The sequence below is a fragment of the Toxorhynchites rutilus genome, chromosome 3 (genome assembly GCF_029784135.1).
Source record: "Toxorhynchites rutilus septentrionalis strain SRP chromosome 3, ASM2978413v1, whole genome shotgun sequence".
Lineage (NCBI taxonomy): Eukaryota > Metazoa > Arthropoda > Insecta > Diptera > Culicidae > Toxorhynchites > Toxorhynchites rutilus.
The window spans coordinates 255,746,628-255,760,534 of NC_073746.1; the positions used below are offsets into that span (position 1 = coordinate 255,746,628).

Here is a 13,907-nt window from a genome sequence, read left to right on the forward strand (position 1 = left end):
CAGTAAACTAATCCATTTTTCAGGTAGATAGGTAGGTATTCACGTAGGAGAAGAAAATAAAACAATATATTTAAAATATATATTTAACAAAAGCTGTCCCCTTTGTATAGTCCTACGTCACTTCGGTTATGTCCCCGACATTACCCACCCGTCTTTTGTATTAATTATTGATCGTAGTCGTTTTTTATTTTTTTTATGACTTTGGACTAGAGGGCGCTATATTTTTATATTTTTTCTTGAAAGCTGAGGATTTTTGCATAACATATCTCGATATCAGAGATGCTATTTTTATGTTTTTTAGATATGATGTTTCAAAGTAATGGTGGTTCGAAAAATCATGTTTCCCCCTTTGTCCAATTACTTTCTGCAAAAAATCGTAACATTTGAACTACTGAACCGGTTTTGATGATCGATGTATTAAATTGAAGCCAATAAGCAAAATTTGAAAAAATATCACACTTGCGGGAAGGATTCTAGTAGCATAGTTCTAGTTTAGTCACATATGAATATTGATCGAAGACTTAAAACATGTTAAATTTACAAATTTATAACTTAAAAACGATAATTATAACATCTCTGATATCGAGATATGTTAGGTAAATAATCCTCAGCTTTCCATAAAAAATATAAAAAAAATATAGCGCTCCTAACTTTAAACGAGAAAACTATGAAAAAATAAATCAATCAATAATTACAAAAACAAGAATTAAATTTTTTCGCAAAAGTAACATTTTTCCAAAGAAAAATAACTCGTAAGCTTCAATTTGATATGTCGATGATATGAGTCGGTCCAATAGTTCAAGAGTTATATTTTTGTAGTGGGAAAAATGGGGAAAATTTGTTTTTCGAAACATCGATTAGTTTTGAAAAATCATATTTCAAAAACGAAAAAAATAGCATCTCTGATATCGAGATATTTTATGTAAATAATTCTCAGCTTCCAAGAAAAAATATAAAAAAATATAGCGCCCCTAGTCCAAAGCCATGAAAACATTAAAAAACGACTACAATCAATAATTACGAAAATAGGATCCATATTATCTGCAAGTTCAATATTTCTCAATTAAAGCTCATTGGCTTCAATTTGATATGTCGATCATCTAAATCGGTTAAGTGGTTCGAAAGTTATAAATTTTAGAAAAAAGTCATTTTAGGAAAAAGTGGAAAAAAATAATGATTTTTTGGATCACCCTAAAATGGAAATGGACACCCCAATGAAAAAATAAAAAAATACGAGTCTAATGTTTTGCGATAAAGAATAATATTACCACTTTTGACGAAGATCTGAGAACAAAATACAATCTTACGTGCATCACGATGTACAAAGCATTCATGAATATGTGAAAATTAACGTTAAAAGACATTTCTATAGATCTGCACACTTTTACAGACTTTTCCACATTTTTAACAGACATTCACATGTTTTTACAGACTTTTTTTTAAAATAATCTGGCATCTCTTCCTTCCACTTTTTATCGAATATTTTCAAATCGCAGGAGTAAACATTTACGTGACTCTGACTTCGTTTGTTTTTATTTCGTTCGGAAAAACGTTATGTCAAAGAGAGGGGACATTAAAAAGGCGTAGCTCAGTGAAAGGCTGAGATGCTCTTTCAGAGATACAATGGTTAATCAAACAATTGACGGAAAAATGTAGTTCGTTCATTTTGTTATTTTAATTTTTTTTTGCCCCTGACAACAATACCTCTTTTATAGTGTTGATTATCATAAGAAAAATAACACTCCTGATCGTTGGATCTCTTTTGACATTTCAATTGGATATTTTTTGACAGCCGTTTTGATTCAGTCCGCACTACCTAGGTCTAAACTATCTTCATCCTCTCGTATTGAATTGTGAGAAATGCAATTTTTCTTAATTCTAAATCGTTAAAAAAAACCTGAGCCTAACCTGCGCTGATTGAATTATTTCTTTTTGTCTGTTTCTCTCTTTCTGGAGTACTTTACGATACTTTGTCTATAAGAAAATGCTTGGAACTTGTGTATATATTTACACCAAAAACATCCTGTATGCATTGCAAATGGACTAGCTGGCGATGATCGTATTGATGAAATTGAACAAATTTCGCTGAAACAAAACATTAGCCCGTTAGTTTTCTTACTTCCGAATAAAAATACAATGTAAATACCTTAAGTTGTGATCCTTGATGAGTGATTTGTAATTAAATCCTCCCCAGTAATGGCCATATTTATGCCGTGTATTTGCCGTGAAGAATCTTCAGATCAAACAGATAGGATATGATATCTCCTACACAATCCATTATCAGCCAATGAGACATTTCATTTCTTTTTGGGGATCTATTCACATAGTCACAAACTGGAATTACTCCGCTGGCATTGTTTCCTATTATCGTTGCCAAATCAACACGTTTCTCAGCACCATTCATTTTGTCTGCAGCCGCTGCTTCTTCAACTCCTGCTTTTTTTTTGTTTCCTCCAAAATCCGACTAGGAAAGAGCCGGCGATCGAATGTGTCCTGTTTTATGTTTGACGGCCAGCTGTTCATAGAGCTACTGAGCCCTGCCTACTGCAAATGTATTCAGTTCCGTCATAATGTGGGGGATCCTCTCTGGTGGAAGCGCTTTAGAATAGCTGGAAATTAAACATAATTGATGTTATTCAATGTAACGGAAACATCATAGAATGAAGATTAGTATCTTGTAAAGTTTTTAATTATTTAAATAAACTAAATAAATAAAAATTAATGATACTTACATTCTGGGTTCTTCCTCTGTTGTGATTTTTTTTTTTGGCAGTTGTGGAGCAGAAAAGAAGATATTCAATACCAAGGGATTGCTAAGATGGCCGCCTTTTTGTAGCCAGCATAGAAAATCATGAGCATAAAAATCATAACCTGAAATTAAAATTGAAATGCTCCGCATAATGCTTTAGCAGTTATTTTAATTGCAAATCGCCAAGAAAGCTTCCGGATGGGTATCCGAACATCGCTTGCCAAAGGAAACTATCCAACTTAATCAAATATTAACATATATGACTCCAAACATTAAATACGTGAGCCCCCTAAGCGCGAGCCCTGTTTTATGCTGCCTACGCTCAATTTGCATTGGATGGGATAGGGTAGCCAGAGCCCCGTTCAATACAGTGATGCCGTTTCGTTCTAAGCAAGTTATACTATAAAACATGAAACTATAGGTACTGTTGCCTGCGGGGGGCAAGACGGGGTGCCATTCCATCACTTTTGTAGCACTTTTAGTCTCTCGGTCGGCGTTGTGTCTATAACCGCTCGAAAGTATATGAAACTGGGAATTGGCGTTCTTGAACGAGGGTGCATCTGTAACTCTAATTGACAATTCGTTGGCCGAAATGCCGAAATACCGGGTGCCGAAGGAACGAAGGAAAGATTGACTATCCAATGAACGGTCGATAAAACGCGCGTAGGATGAATTTGCTGATTTCAGGACGAAAGTTCCGAAAAATATCAGTTCGGTTAGGACAGTAGAAGACTTGCTTTTACCGAAGCAATCCATAAGCGCAAATGAAATCAGTTGGCGGATGAAGAACCTTCGTGGACTACCGATAGCGTCCTACGAAAATCAACGCCCGGGGTCTGTACCTGAATAACTTAAATGTGATCGCACCACTGTAACTGTAGCGTAATCCGCCTCCTCAGGGTGCAGTCTGGGTAACGCTAAATGGACTATCCGCGCCCCCAATTCCACGGTTTGCAGTAACCATGCCAATGGACGAATGAGGGTGATATAAGTACGAAGTCGTGAACGGTACCTATGGGGTACCAGGGCACTCCCCGACGTTGCCCTTACCGTGTTACTGCAGGGCCCTGACACAGTGGACCGGTGCTCCCCTAGTGACTCCTGGGTTTCGAATGAGTGTTTCTATTGTATCAAAATTCCAAAAGAAGAAGACAATCTATCCCCAGAGGATAGAGAGTAGTGCGAATTCGGTGTGCGTTACCACCATTCTGTTCCTAGAGGCCAAGAATGGGGAGGGGCTTCCTCGGAACCCCTTTACGATCAGTAAGTCACTGGCCCACTTCAGCGAGTATATCGTTGGAGCTAGGGCCAGTGACTGTAGGCAACACTTGCCTGAACGCACATTCCAATCAGATCAGACTTTGGCCAACACGTACTTACAGTGACAGGTAGACCAATACGTCACTGGATGAGTAGAAGCAAACAAAAAAATTGTAATGGGTTGTATCTAGGACACGACCGCAATTTTCGACGTAGAACTACAGAATTATATTGTTCAATCCACTTGTATATTATTTTAAAATGCATCGAAATTTTTTAACGTAGAACTACGTCTTTCAGGAAGGGTGCCAAATCAGGAAACAGGTAACGTTTGTGTGAAATAAAGTTCACGTTGATAACTATTTTCACAGCGAACAAATTCTGATTCTTTGCATACCAATGGAATCGGAAATTCTCTAAGATTCGTTCGAAATACTATACAGAGCAATCCACTAATGTCTAAACAGTTTAAATTAATGAAAACTGAAAGCATTCTAATTTTTCCATGCATTTGTTCTGCCGATTTGTGTGCATTCCCGTACAGGGCTGTCAATAACGAGCAACTGATACATTCGTTTCTGGCCATTTTCAACATATTTGGTTTAAAAAGCCATCCGCGATTTGAAGCAACACCACTTCTCGTTCGATGGTCATCGAAGCAACATGGTTGCCGCTGAGCGTCGAGCGGGAGAGAATTATTTTCTTGTCGGGTGAAAGAGGAGTATGGAATGGAGTTCCTTTCCCCAAGGGCCCTTCTCAGGGCTAGCGGCGGAAACCAAGAACAGAATAGAATGAAAGCACAGATTCGAGTGAGCTAGCATAACACAACGAGCAGATATCATTCATGCTTAATGCTGATTTCACACACATAAACACACAGCTCGATACAAGGAGAGGATGCTCTCTGTATCGAGGTGCGCTACGACAAAGAAGAGCAGCATACGAGAGTTTATTGTGCTAGTGCGGATATGGAAGAGTATCCAGAATTTTGGAATATAGATATACACTGTAAATATTTAGATAAACGTATATTTCATGAAAATATGCTTTCAAATTTCAGCAGGGTAACCTTACTGTTGCATGTTGGGGGGTTCGATCACTTCTCAAGCGGAATATAGGAGCAAAAGGGTCCATAGTTTGTGATCGATATCTGAGTGGGAAGGAGAAAGTCTGATGCGAGTTGAACTAAATAATCTTACTAATTGAACTTGAAATCTTATGAACTGTTAAGTGCTTATATTCTATTAATATTAAAACTACATCTTAAATTTAACTATCTAAAGCGTCTACTATAGGTAAGAGATGAGATTTGTATTAAAAGATACCTAAACCTAAACTTAAACTAATTAGGACTAGGGCTTTTTACATAATTACGAACTACGACTACGGACTACGACTAAGAACTACAATTAGGAACTACGACTAGGGTATACGACTAAGCCTACCGAAGATCTAACATTCGGAAACTTATTAAATTGGGAAAAGGGAAAACTAAACGTAAGTCTAAATCTAGTACTAGTACTGCAGGACCTGTTGAACAGAATAAATTCGGAAAATTCCCGTTGAAATTCATTTCAACAGTGATCACGGGCGGAAATAAATTGTCGAGGTTTCCAACAGGAGCCAATCTGAAAAGCTTGCGAAAGTTGGTAAACTAGGGTAAACTTATCAACAATACAGAGGTCATGTGGTCATTCCACCCCACCCTTAATACGTCCAGGGGGGTGGTATTCTGTCGCGATGCGCGCGGCGTCGGAAGGCGACTTGGAGAGGAAATTGAAACCTCAACAAGTCGTAAAAGTTAAACGAGTTACCAGAAAAGCAGACGAAGTTGTTATGAACACTCCCCTACTCATCCTGACGTTCAATACGTCAATTTTGCTAGAGAGTGTTCGTTTGGGTTTTCTGATCATTAGGACCAGAAAATACATCTCCAAACAAACACAACGTTACAAGTGTTACCAATTCGGACACATATCTGAGAAGTGCGGAAAAGAGGCGGTGTGCTGGAAATGCTTGCAAGAGCACCCAGAAGTCGAAAAGTGCGGAAATGATTTGTTTTGCAGGAATTGCAGAAGCCACGGCCACTGCTTAAACAGCAGAAGTTACCCTGTTTTTCTGAAGGAACAAAACATAAGGATTTTGCGGATGCAAGATGGCATTGCTAGCATCGAAGAATTGCTAGCTTTCTAACCGACAGAACTTTTAAAGTAGCAGTTGGGGATATCCTCTTTAGCGAGAAAATTACTGAAAACGGAGTTTCCCAAGGTCACTATTTTCCTGGTAAAGGTAGGTTTAGAGTTTCCGTGATCGTGAACGCGGAAAAACACTTTTTTGTTAATAATTCATCAGTCCATATATAAAACGCGAGGAAAACATCTTGAAACGATAGGAAGAAACATTTTTTAATTGAAAAACATGTTCAAACACAATTCATATTGATAAAAATGAATTAATTCAATATTTCACAACAATTCTGAATTTTTACCGTAGAATCGAGATGTTGGTGAACTCACCATAGTTCACCCACTTCGGTGAACGTGAACTTGAAAACAGTGGTGAATATAGACGTCAAAATATTTCCACGTTCATGTTCACGTTCGAATGTCCCAAGGCATTCTGAAAATTATTTCACCGCGAACTGTAAAAGGATATGTTTAGCAAGTCTCAAGTTTTCAATGAAATTATGATATGGATGCAATTTCAATCAATCGGATCTCTGCGCAGGTTAAAAAACTTCGTTGGTTTGGGTTGATTCGTGAACAACCGTATATTTTACCCGAATTACTTTGTTGAAGATCGATGTTTATTTACTTCACGTTCACTGTCGAACTTTTAAAATGAACGTGAACGTGAACAAAATCATTCTATTCACCACGATTTTTTGAATTGTTTGTTCGCAATGTAGTTCACCGTGAAATGATCGTCCTATTCCACCGCCTGTTCAAGTTCACGTTCACGGGTACTCTAAACCGGCCTTAAGGTGAAGGTGGAAGCTAGCCATTGTAGTAGTATAGGTAAACCCTCGTGTAAAAATGGGGTAATAGTGTTTGTGAGAGAAGAGCAAAGCACACGTAAATAGATCAATTCACTTATCAGACTGTGTGGCGCTTCATTGACACGAGTCTTTGAATACATTTGAAAAAAAAAACAAATAACAATTCAATACTAAAGTAAAATGTATGAACGATATGTTCCGATGAACAATTGCAAATATAAATATATATAGAAGGTGCATTTGCATATGATTCTGATTATACGCGAGCGTAACATGAGCAAATTTATAACACATGCGAATTGGGGCACTTTTGGTATTAACAAGTTCTTCCGCATAGTAACTCGATGTTGATAATTCCTTAATATTTTCCTTCGTTGATCGTATTGTTTTCACATATTCACGTTGGAAAGCCTTAACCCTTCTCTTCGTTGGCCGAGGCATTTAGATTGAATTTAATACTTTTCCGTTTACTGTTTTTGAAAGCATAGGCAGCCGTGGCAGTGTTCCGAGCTCTACAATACAATTTTCTTACCCAATGTTAAAGTTGCTAAAACTTACATTATAGACCCATTAAACGTAAAAATAATAATTGTATTGATATCAACACAATTTTATTCTATTGATTTTCATGACATGGGTCGCTATGACTCCGGAATAACATTTTATTGAGTGGTTTTTATAGCTGTTTCGATGATGTTGTTTGGCATCAGTGTCGAAAAGATAACGATGCTTCCACCAATACAAACAAAACCATTGCAGAAGATTGAAAAACGAAAATTTAACTTTCAGAGCACTTGCTCGAGTTTTCCGACGTTCTTCACTATACGGTGCGAAAGCAGATGAAAATTTAATATCTTGTGAGTAATCGATTAGAGTTTGGTTGATATTACTTGATGGGAAGTGTGCGAAAACGATCATTTTCTTCACACTGTTTCGCAAAATTATTGATTTTCGGGCGAGAGGTGAGGGAGGGAGATGAAAGAAATGAGCGCCATTGTGGCAGCCATTTGTGGCTAGCTTCCACCTTCACCTTAACGATGAATTCGATTTTCGATTTCATCCCTGATGGAGTGAAGGTTATCCTCTATGCAGTTGACATACTTGTAAAGGTGGGTTTAGAGTTCCCGTGAACGTGAACGCGGACAAACACTTTTTTGTTAATAACTCATCAGTCCATATATAAAACGCGAGTAAAACATCTTAAAACGATAGGAAAAAACATTTTCTACATTGTTGTATAGGAGAAATATTTTCCAAAATTATAAACTCAAACAACGATTTGGTTGTGTAACAGGAGTTATAATTTTTCTGCAATTACATTTTACAAAGTATTATTTTCAATAATTTAGACTCACGTTTAGTTTCAATTTTATAAATTTCATATAAGAACGCGCGGAAATTTTATAAAACTCTTTGATTCCTGTAACTTCTATTGTTTCGTATCCAATTGTTTATTCCTACTAATTATCTTTTTTCTTATTCTTTGCTCATCTTCTTCCCTAACGTTCACTCTTACCAAGGTTGTTCTATGCGAGCGTTGTTTATACTGTGGAGCCAAGTTCATAAATACAGGTGCGCGTTGCGTTGGTACGCAACATACATGTTTGAATGCAATTAAATTGATAAAAGTGGATTAATTCAATATTTCACGATTCTGAATTTCCACCGTGGAATCGAGATGTTGGTGAACTCACCATAGTTCACCGACTTCGGTGAACGTGAACGTGAAAACAGTGGTGAATATAGACGTCAAAATCTTTCCCCGTACATGTTCACGTTCGAATGTCCCAAGGCATTCTGAAAATTATTTCACCGTGAACTGTAAAAGTCTATATTTAGCAATTCTCAAGTTTTCAATTAAAATTTTGATATGGATGCAATTCCATTCAATCGGATCTCTGCACGGGTTGAAAAACTTCGTTGCTTCGGGTTGATTCGTGAACAACTGTATATTTTATCCGAATTACTTTATTGATGCTCGATGTTTATTTACTTCACGTTTACTGCCGAACTTTTAATATGAACGTGAACGTGAACAAAAACGTTCTATTCACCATGATTTCTGAGTTGTTTGTTCGCAGTGTAGTTCACCGTGAAATAATCGTACTATTCCACCACCTGTTCAAGTTCACGGGAACTCTAAACCAGGCTTAGCGTGGAAACACACTAGACGGCTCTCCCGCGCGATTCTCGCAATGACAAGTCGCAGCAGGAGCTCGATGAAAAACACATTCAGCGGCTTTCGACGGCTTCACTAGCGGCCATTATCATATTTTTATAGACGGATGCAAGACGAGTCTATGGTACAAGGTACAACTGTTTGGTCAGTAAGCGGATTAGAGGGGAGGTATATAAAGACAGAATGGTGGAAAACGGAAGAGGGATGTTTACCTGAGCGAGAGGGAGAAAGAAGTTGATCGCACACGTCTGAAATATTGCATTTCGCGATAATTTGGGTAGTATTCGAGAATCCGCAGCTACATGACCGCAGAGTGGTTTTCACGTATTGGCTCACCGATAGTACATTAACTATTACCTTGCTTCATGTGCACCGCATAAACACTAATACTATCACAAAACCGTTGCGGCGCATCATCTCCATCGAGCCACCGCAGAGAATGAGGAACCTTACAACAGTGACTTTAGAACCGGCCGTACCCGCTCCGCCTTGTGTGTTTTATCTCATTCACATTCCATTATCGAGGCCCCGCGGCGGTCTGTCATTGCAAAATCCGCGCGGGGAAGCCGTCCAGTGTGTTCTTACGCTTAATATCATCAGGTTTATGGCAGAAATCCAGGAATCGATTACAAATCGCACTCAAGAGTGTATCAATGTGGGCAGACGAAGTTGGGATCACGATTTCTAGTGAGAAATCAAGTATTTCAGCAATAAGACGACGGGCCAGGGGTGCACAAAGAGCTCGCATGTTTATGAAAGGCAAAACTATCCCCGAGGAATACAGCTCTACACTCCTTGGAATCATGATTGATAGAAACTTGAAGCTCAAGCTCAATGCAAAACTGATCAAGAGAAAGATTGCGGATGACCATCTGGTTATAGTCGCTTATACAAAAAAAAGAAACAAAGTTACTGTTGGAAACTCTTTACTCCATCCGTAAATATTATCAGTCAGGCCATCAAACATAGGCCTTTCGAGGTTACTAGCTTTCGGTTGTTTATATTTACAGGTTTATAAAAACCGATTCTACAAGTTACAATAAAAGAAAGTGGGCTGGCACCATAAGCTCAGGCTGTCCGACATCGCGATTATAGAAAACGTATTTTTGTTCCACGTGTAGATACAGCCTTCCAATGCTTTTTCCACAGTTCTATGCAGAAGAAGAATAAAAAAATATTAATGAAAAAACTATTACTTGAAAAATATTAATCAAAAATTCTTGAAAATCTTCGTCTCAATGATTATTTGTCAGTAACTTTCAGTGACAAAGAGATTCAGCAACCAGTTATCTCTTCCTTAGCGGTTATACGTGATTCCTGCGCCCAACAATCTGTAAGTTTATCGAACTGGTTATGCTTACTGCTTAAATGGTACGGCATAATACCCACATCGCGACTGCGATACTACTTGATCTGCTGTGCTGACGACGGAGGTGCATGGGAAGGTTGCAAAACTGATTGAAAGCTCGCTTTCATTACTCGCTATCTTTTGGCTTCTCCCTGGCATGTGTCCGACTGTGTTTTTTCAGCGCTGAAGAGATCTTAAACGCTTTGGAACAATGTGGACAGGAATATGGACGTTCTCCTGCAAAGGAATGATCCTGTTGAATGGTTCTTCATGGTAAAACTTTCTTTACTCACCCGTATGGACTCGAATGTGCACTTTAAGCGCTGGTCCTTGTGTAAACTTCTTCGGACACTGTGGACAAGAATAGGGACGTTCACCTGCGAATGAATAACCCTGCTGAATGGTTCATTATAGTGAAACATTCATTACCAACCCGTATGGATTCTAATGTGCGGCCGGAGTGTATTTTTATTGCCAAACTTTTTCGGACAATGTGGACAAGAAAAGGGTCGTTCACCTACAAATAAATGACACTGCTTAATAGTTCATTGTTGTAAAACATTTCTCACCAACCCGTATGAGTTTGAATATGTGGATTGAGTGTATTGGGAGTCCTAAAAGTTTTCGGACAATGTGGACACAAAAAGGGACGTTCGTCTGCAAAGAAATGATTCTGCTGAATAGTTTGTTGTAGTGAAACATTCTCTACCCACCCGTATGAATTCGAATGTGATGTTTGAGTGTTGTAGGTTGCGTAAACGCTTTTGAACAATGTGGACAAGGATATGGACGTTCACCTGCAAAGGAAAGACTCTGCTGAATAGTTCATTATAATTGGGTATTCTTTACCAACCGGTATGAGTTCGAATGTGTTCTTTGAGCGTTTTACGATTATTATACGCTTTTGGGCATTGGGGACAAATATAGGGACGCTCACCTGCAACGAAATGATGTAATTGTATTTTGTAGTAAAACTTTATTTACCCACCTGTATGAAGCTGGAGATGGGCTATGAGCGCTGACTTTTGCTTAAATGCTTTCGAACACTGTGAACAAGGATGGGGACGTTCACCTGCAAAGAAATTACCCTGCTGATTTGCTCATTCTTGTAAAAAAGTACTCACCTGTATGAATTACACCGTGGTCCCGGAGTGCTGAAGAGTGCTTAAACGTTTTCAGACAATCTGGACACGAAAAGGGACGTTCGTCTGCAAAGAAATGTCCCGCTGAATAGTTTATTATATAAAAACATTTTTTTACCCACCCGTATGAGTTCGAATGTGATTTCTGAGCGATCCAGTTTGTTTAAACGCCTTCGGACAATGTGGACAAGAATAAGGACGTTCACCTGCAGAGGAATGATCCGGGTGAATAGTGTATTAAAAAGAACTTTTCAACCAACCCGTATGAACTCGAATGTGCACTTTTAAATCGTATCTAGTGGTGAATTTTTTTTCACACTTTTCACATTTGATCCGTTTCTTTCCTGGAATAGATTATCAGTCAATGAGAACAGAAAAATTCACCACATTCTCACCTGTGCGTAAGCGTATGTTGTCTTCCATCACCAATTCATCCGCTGAGTATTTGTTTTGACGATCTGAAGTTGAGTGAACTTCTTTCTGCGAGGTATCCAAAGCACATTTTCTTCGTGGATTTCTTCTAGCAACCGGAACCTGATCTTCTCTTTTGATTTGCATTTCAGCTTTCTGTTTAATTGGCTGAATGTCAGCTATTGAGTCTGTCTCTAAACTGTTATCGTTATCCAACAGCTCGTGGTCATCAATCATTAACTCTGGCTCGATCTTGATGTTAGTCGGTTCGGCGCTAAGCAAAATTTGGAAGCAGCTCTCGGGAATTTTGTGGACGGTTATAAACTCTTGGCGGCATTTGTCGCACGTAGGATAACTGCTCAATTGGGCAGAGAAACTGCTCAACTTTTCCAAGATAATTTTTAGCTTCTGCTCTTCATGATGAGTGGGGATCAGCGCGTGATGAAATTTCTTATTGCACAGATCAGAGCAAAAGCTACATCGGTCACTGTTGAAATGGAATGTGGTCTAACATCAGTGTTATATAGGATATCACCAAAATCTAAGGATGGGTTTAGACTAGTGATATATTCATGTGAAGAAATATGATGAGATTTATAGAAATCGCATCAACCGTTTACACTAGCGTGAACTTCTATAATGAATATATTCATATTTTCGGTGAATTTAATCATCTGAAGTAGAACTGCATCCAACTTTAGTGATTTCTCACCAGTGAGAAATTCACAAGCGTTTACATATGCTAAATTAATTCAAGTTAAATATACCTCGAATAAGTGTATCATGTTTATTCTCACCCGTTTACACCTATTTTCACGTGAATAAATCCATCTATAGCTATAGTCCCTAATGTAAACCCGCCAGAACAATTACGATATGCATACTGATATCAAATGTTGGATCGATTATGAATAAATTATTAGTTAATATACATCGAACCATGCTTTGTTCTTAAACCATTATAGTTCCTGATGATGCATAGTATCCTCATACATCAGCCGGATTAAAATACAGGGAGGCCACGTCGTTGTGAACGTTTCTATTTCCTCCATTGCAAGTTAGCATTGGCTTGCAATGGAGTGGTTTCTTAAATATTTTCTAATAAACTCACAGGTTGTTTCTAACAGGAGCCATTTACTCCCCCAGTAAATCTCGATTTATCCTAATGAATTCAATTATGACACAGAAATGATAGAAATGCTGAAACTATATTTATATTTCAAACGCAAACAAAACTTGATAAACAAAACAAGCTATTTTGTGTATAATCTGCGATGACAGCTGTACAGTGTCGACATCTGGGGGCGACTTTCATTTAGGGCCTATAATTTGCAGGGGTATGACTAATGTGCGATTCACATAGAACGTTACGGAAAAGAACGTCTACGTTCCGTCAACGTCTCCACCAGTTCACACAAGCAGTCAATGCTTCCACCAGCCCGACCCGTCAAATGTCAAACGAATGATTTATTGAATGGTGTCGCCACCTACAAAAATTTTCAATTGCAATGCCCTCTTCCGAATCAGCATGCCTAGAAACAGTTCTAAATTTTGAAAAATTGAATGAAAATCATTGAATTTTAATGCTTGAACCCCGTAGTCCGACCGTTATTCAACAATAATAATATATAGACTGTTTCTTTCAGCTAGTCGCGAATGATTTTCACTCCTATATTTGGATCATACGTACAAAGTACAGTAAGTTACTTATAATGCGACATGCCGAGGCACCAATTAATGTCGCATTGGAGGTGATTTTGACCAGTAATTGGACATTCGCGACTGGTGGCGACTTTCAATGTGGGGCCATAATTTGGACC

General features: G+C 38.3%; 1 protein-coding gene across 1 annotated transcript; it reads right to left on the minus strand.

The window, feature by feature from the left end:
• Positions 1 to 10,158: 10,158 nt before the first annotated feature.
• On the minus strand, positions 10,159 to 13,344 carry LOC129777292 (gastrula zinc finger protein XlCGF57.1-like). The gene is made up of 13 exons (XM_055783502.1): positions 13,199 to 13,344; positions 12,072 to 12,574; positions 11,937 to 12,020; positions 11,799 to 11,882; positions 11,659 to 11,742; positions 11,523 to 11,606; positions 11,388 to 11,471; positions 11,248 to 11,331; positions 11,108 to 11,191; positions 10,968 to 11,051; positions 10,828 to 10,911; positions 10,576 to 10,771; positions 10,159 to 10,517 (listed from the first exon to the last, which is right to left on the minus strand). Exons 1-12 carry the CDS (start codon positions 13,219 to 13,221, stop codon positions 10,662 to 10,664), a joined length of 1,392 nt encoding a protein of 463 aa, XP_055639477.1. The 5' UTR covers positions 13,222 to 13,344; the 3' UTR covers positions 10,159 to 10,517; positions 10,576 to 10,661.
• Between the last annotated feature and the right edge of the window lie 563 nt (positions 13,345 to 13,907).

Bases quoted from the DNA above. Each gene is read 5' to 3' on its own strand.
- LOC129777292 (XM_055783502.1), bottom strand. From the start codon at position 13,221: ATGGCTCCTGTTAGAAACAACCT. The intron at 11,743-11,798 runs GTGGGTAAAAAA...ATTTCTTTGCAG, and splicing joins TCACATTCGAACTCATACGG to ACGAACGTCCCTTTTCGTGT. The intron at 11,472-11,522 runs GTGGGTAAATAA...ATTTCGTTGCAG, and splicing joins CCATCTCCAGCTTCATACAG to GTGAGCGTCCCTATATTTGT.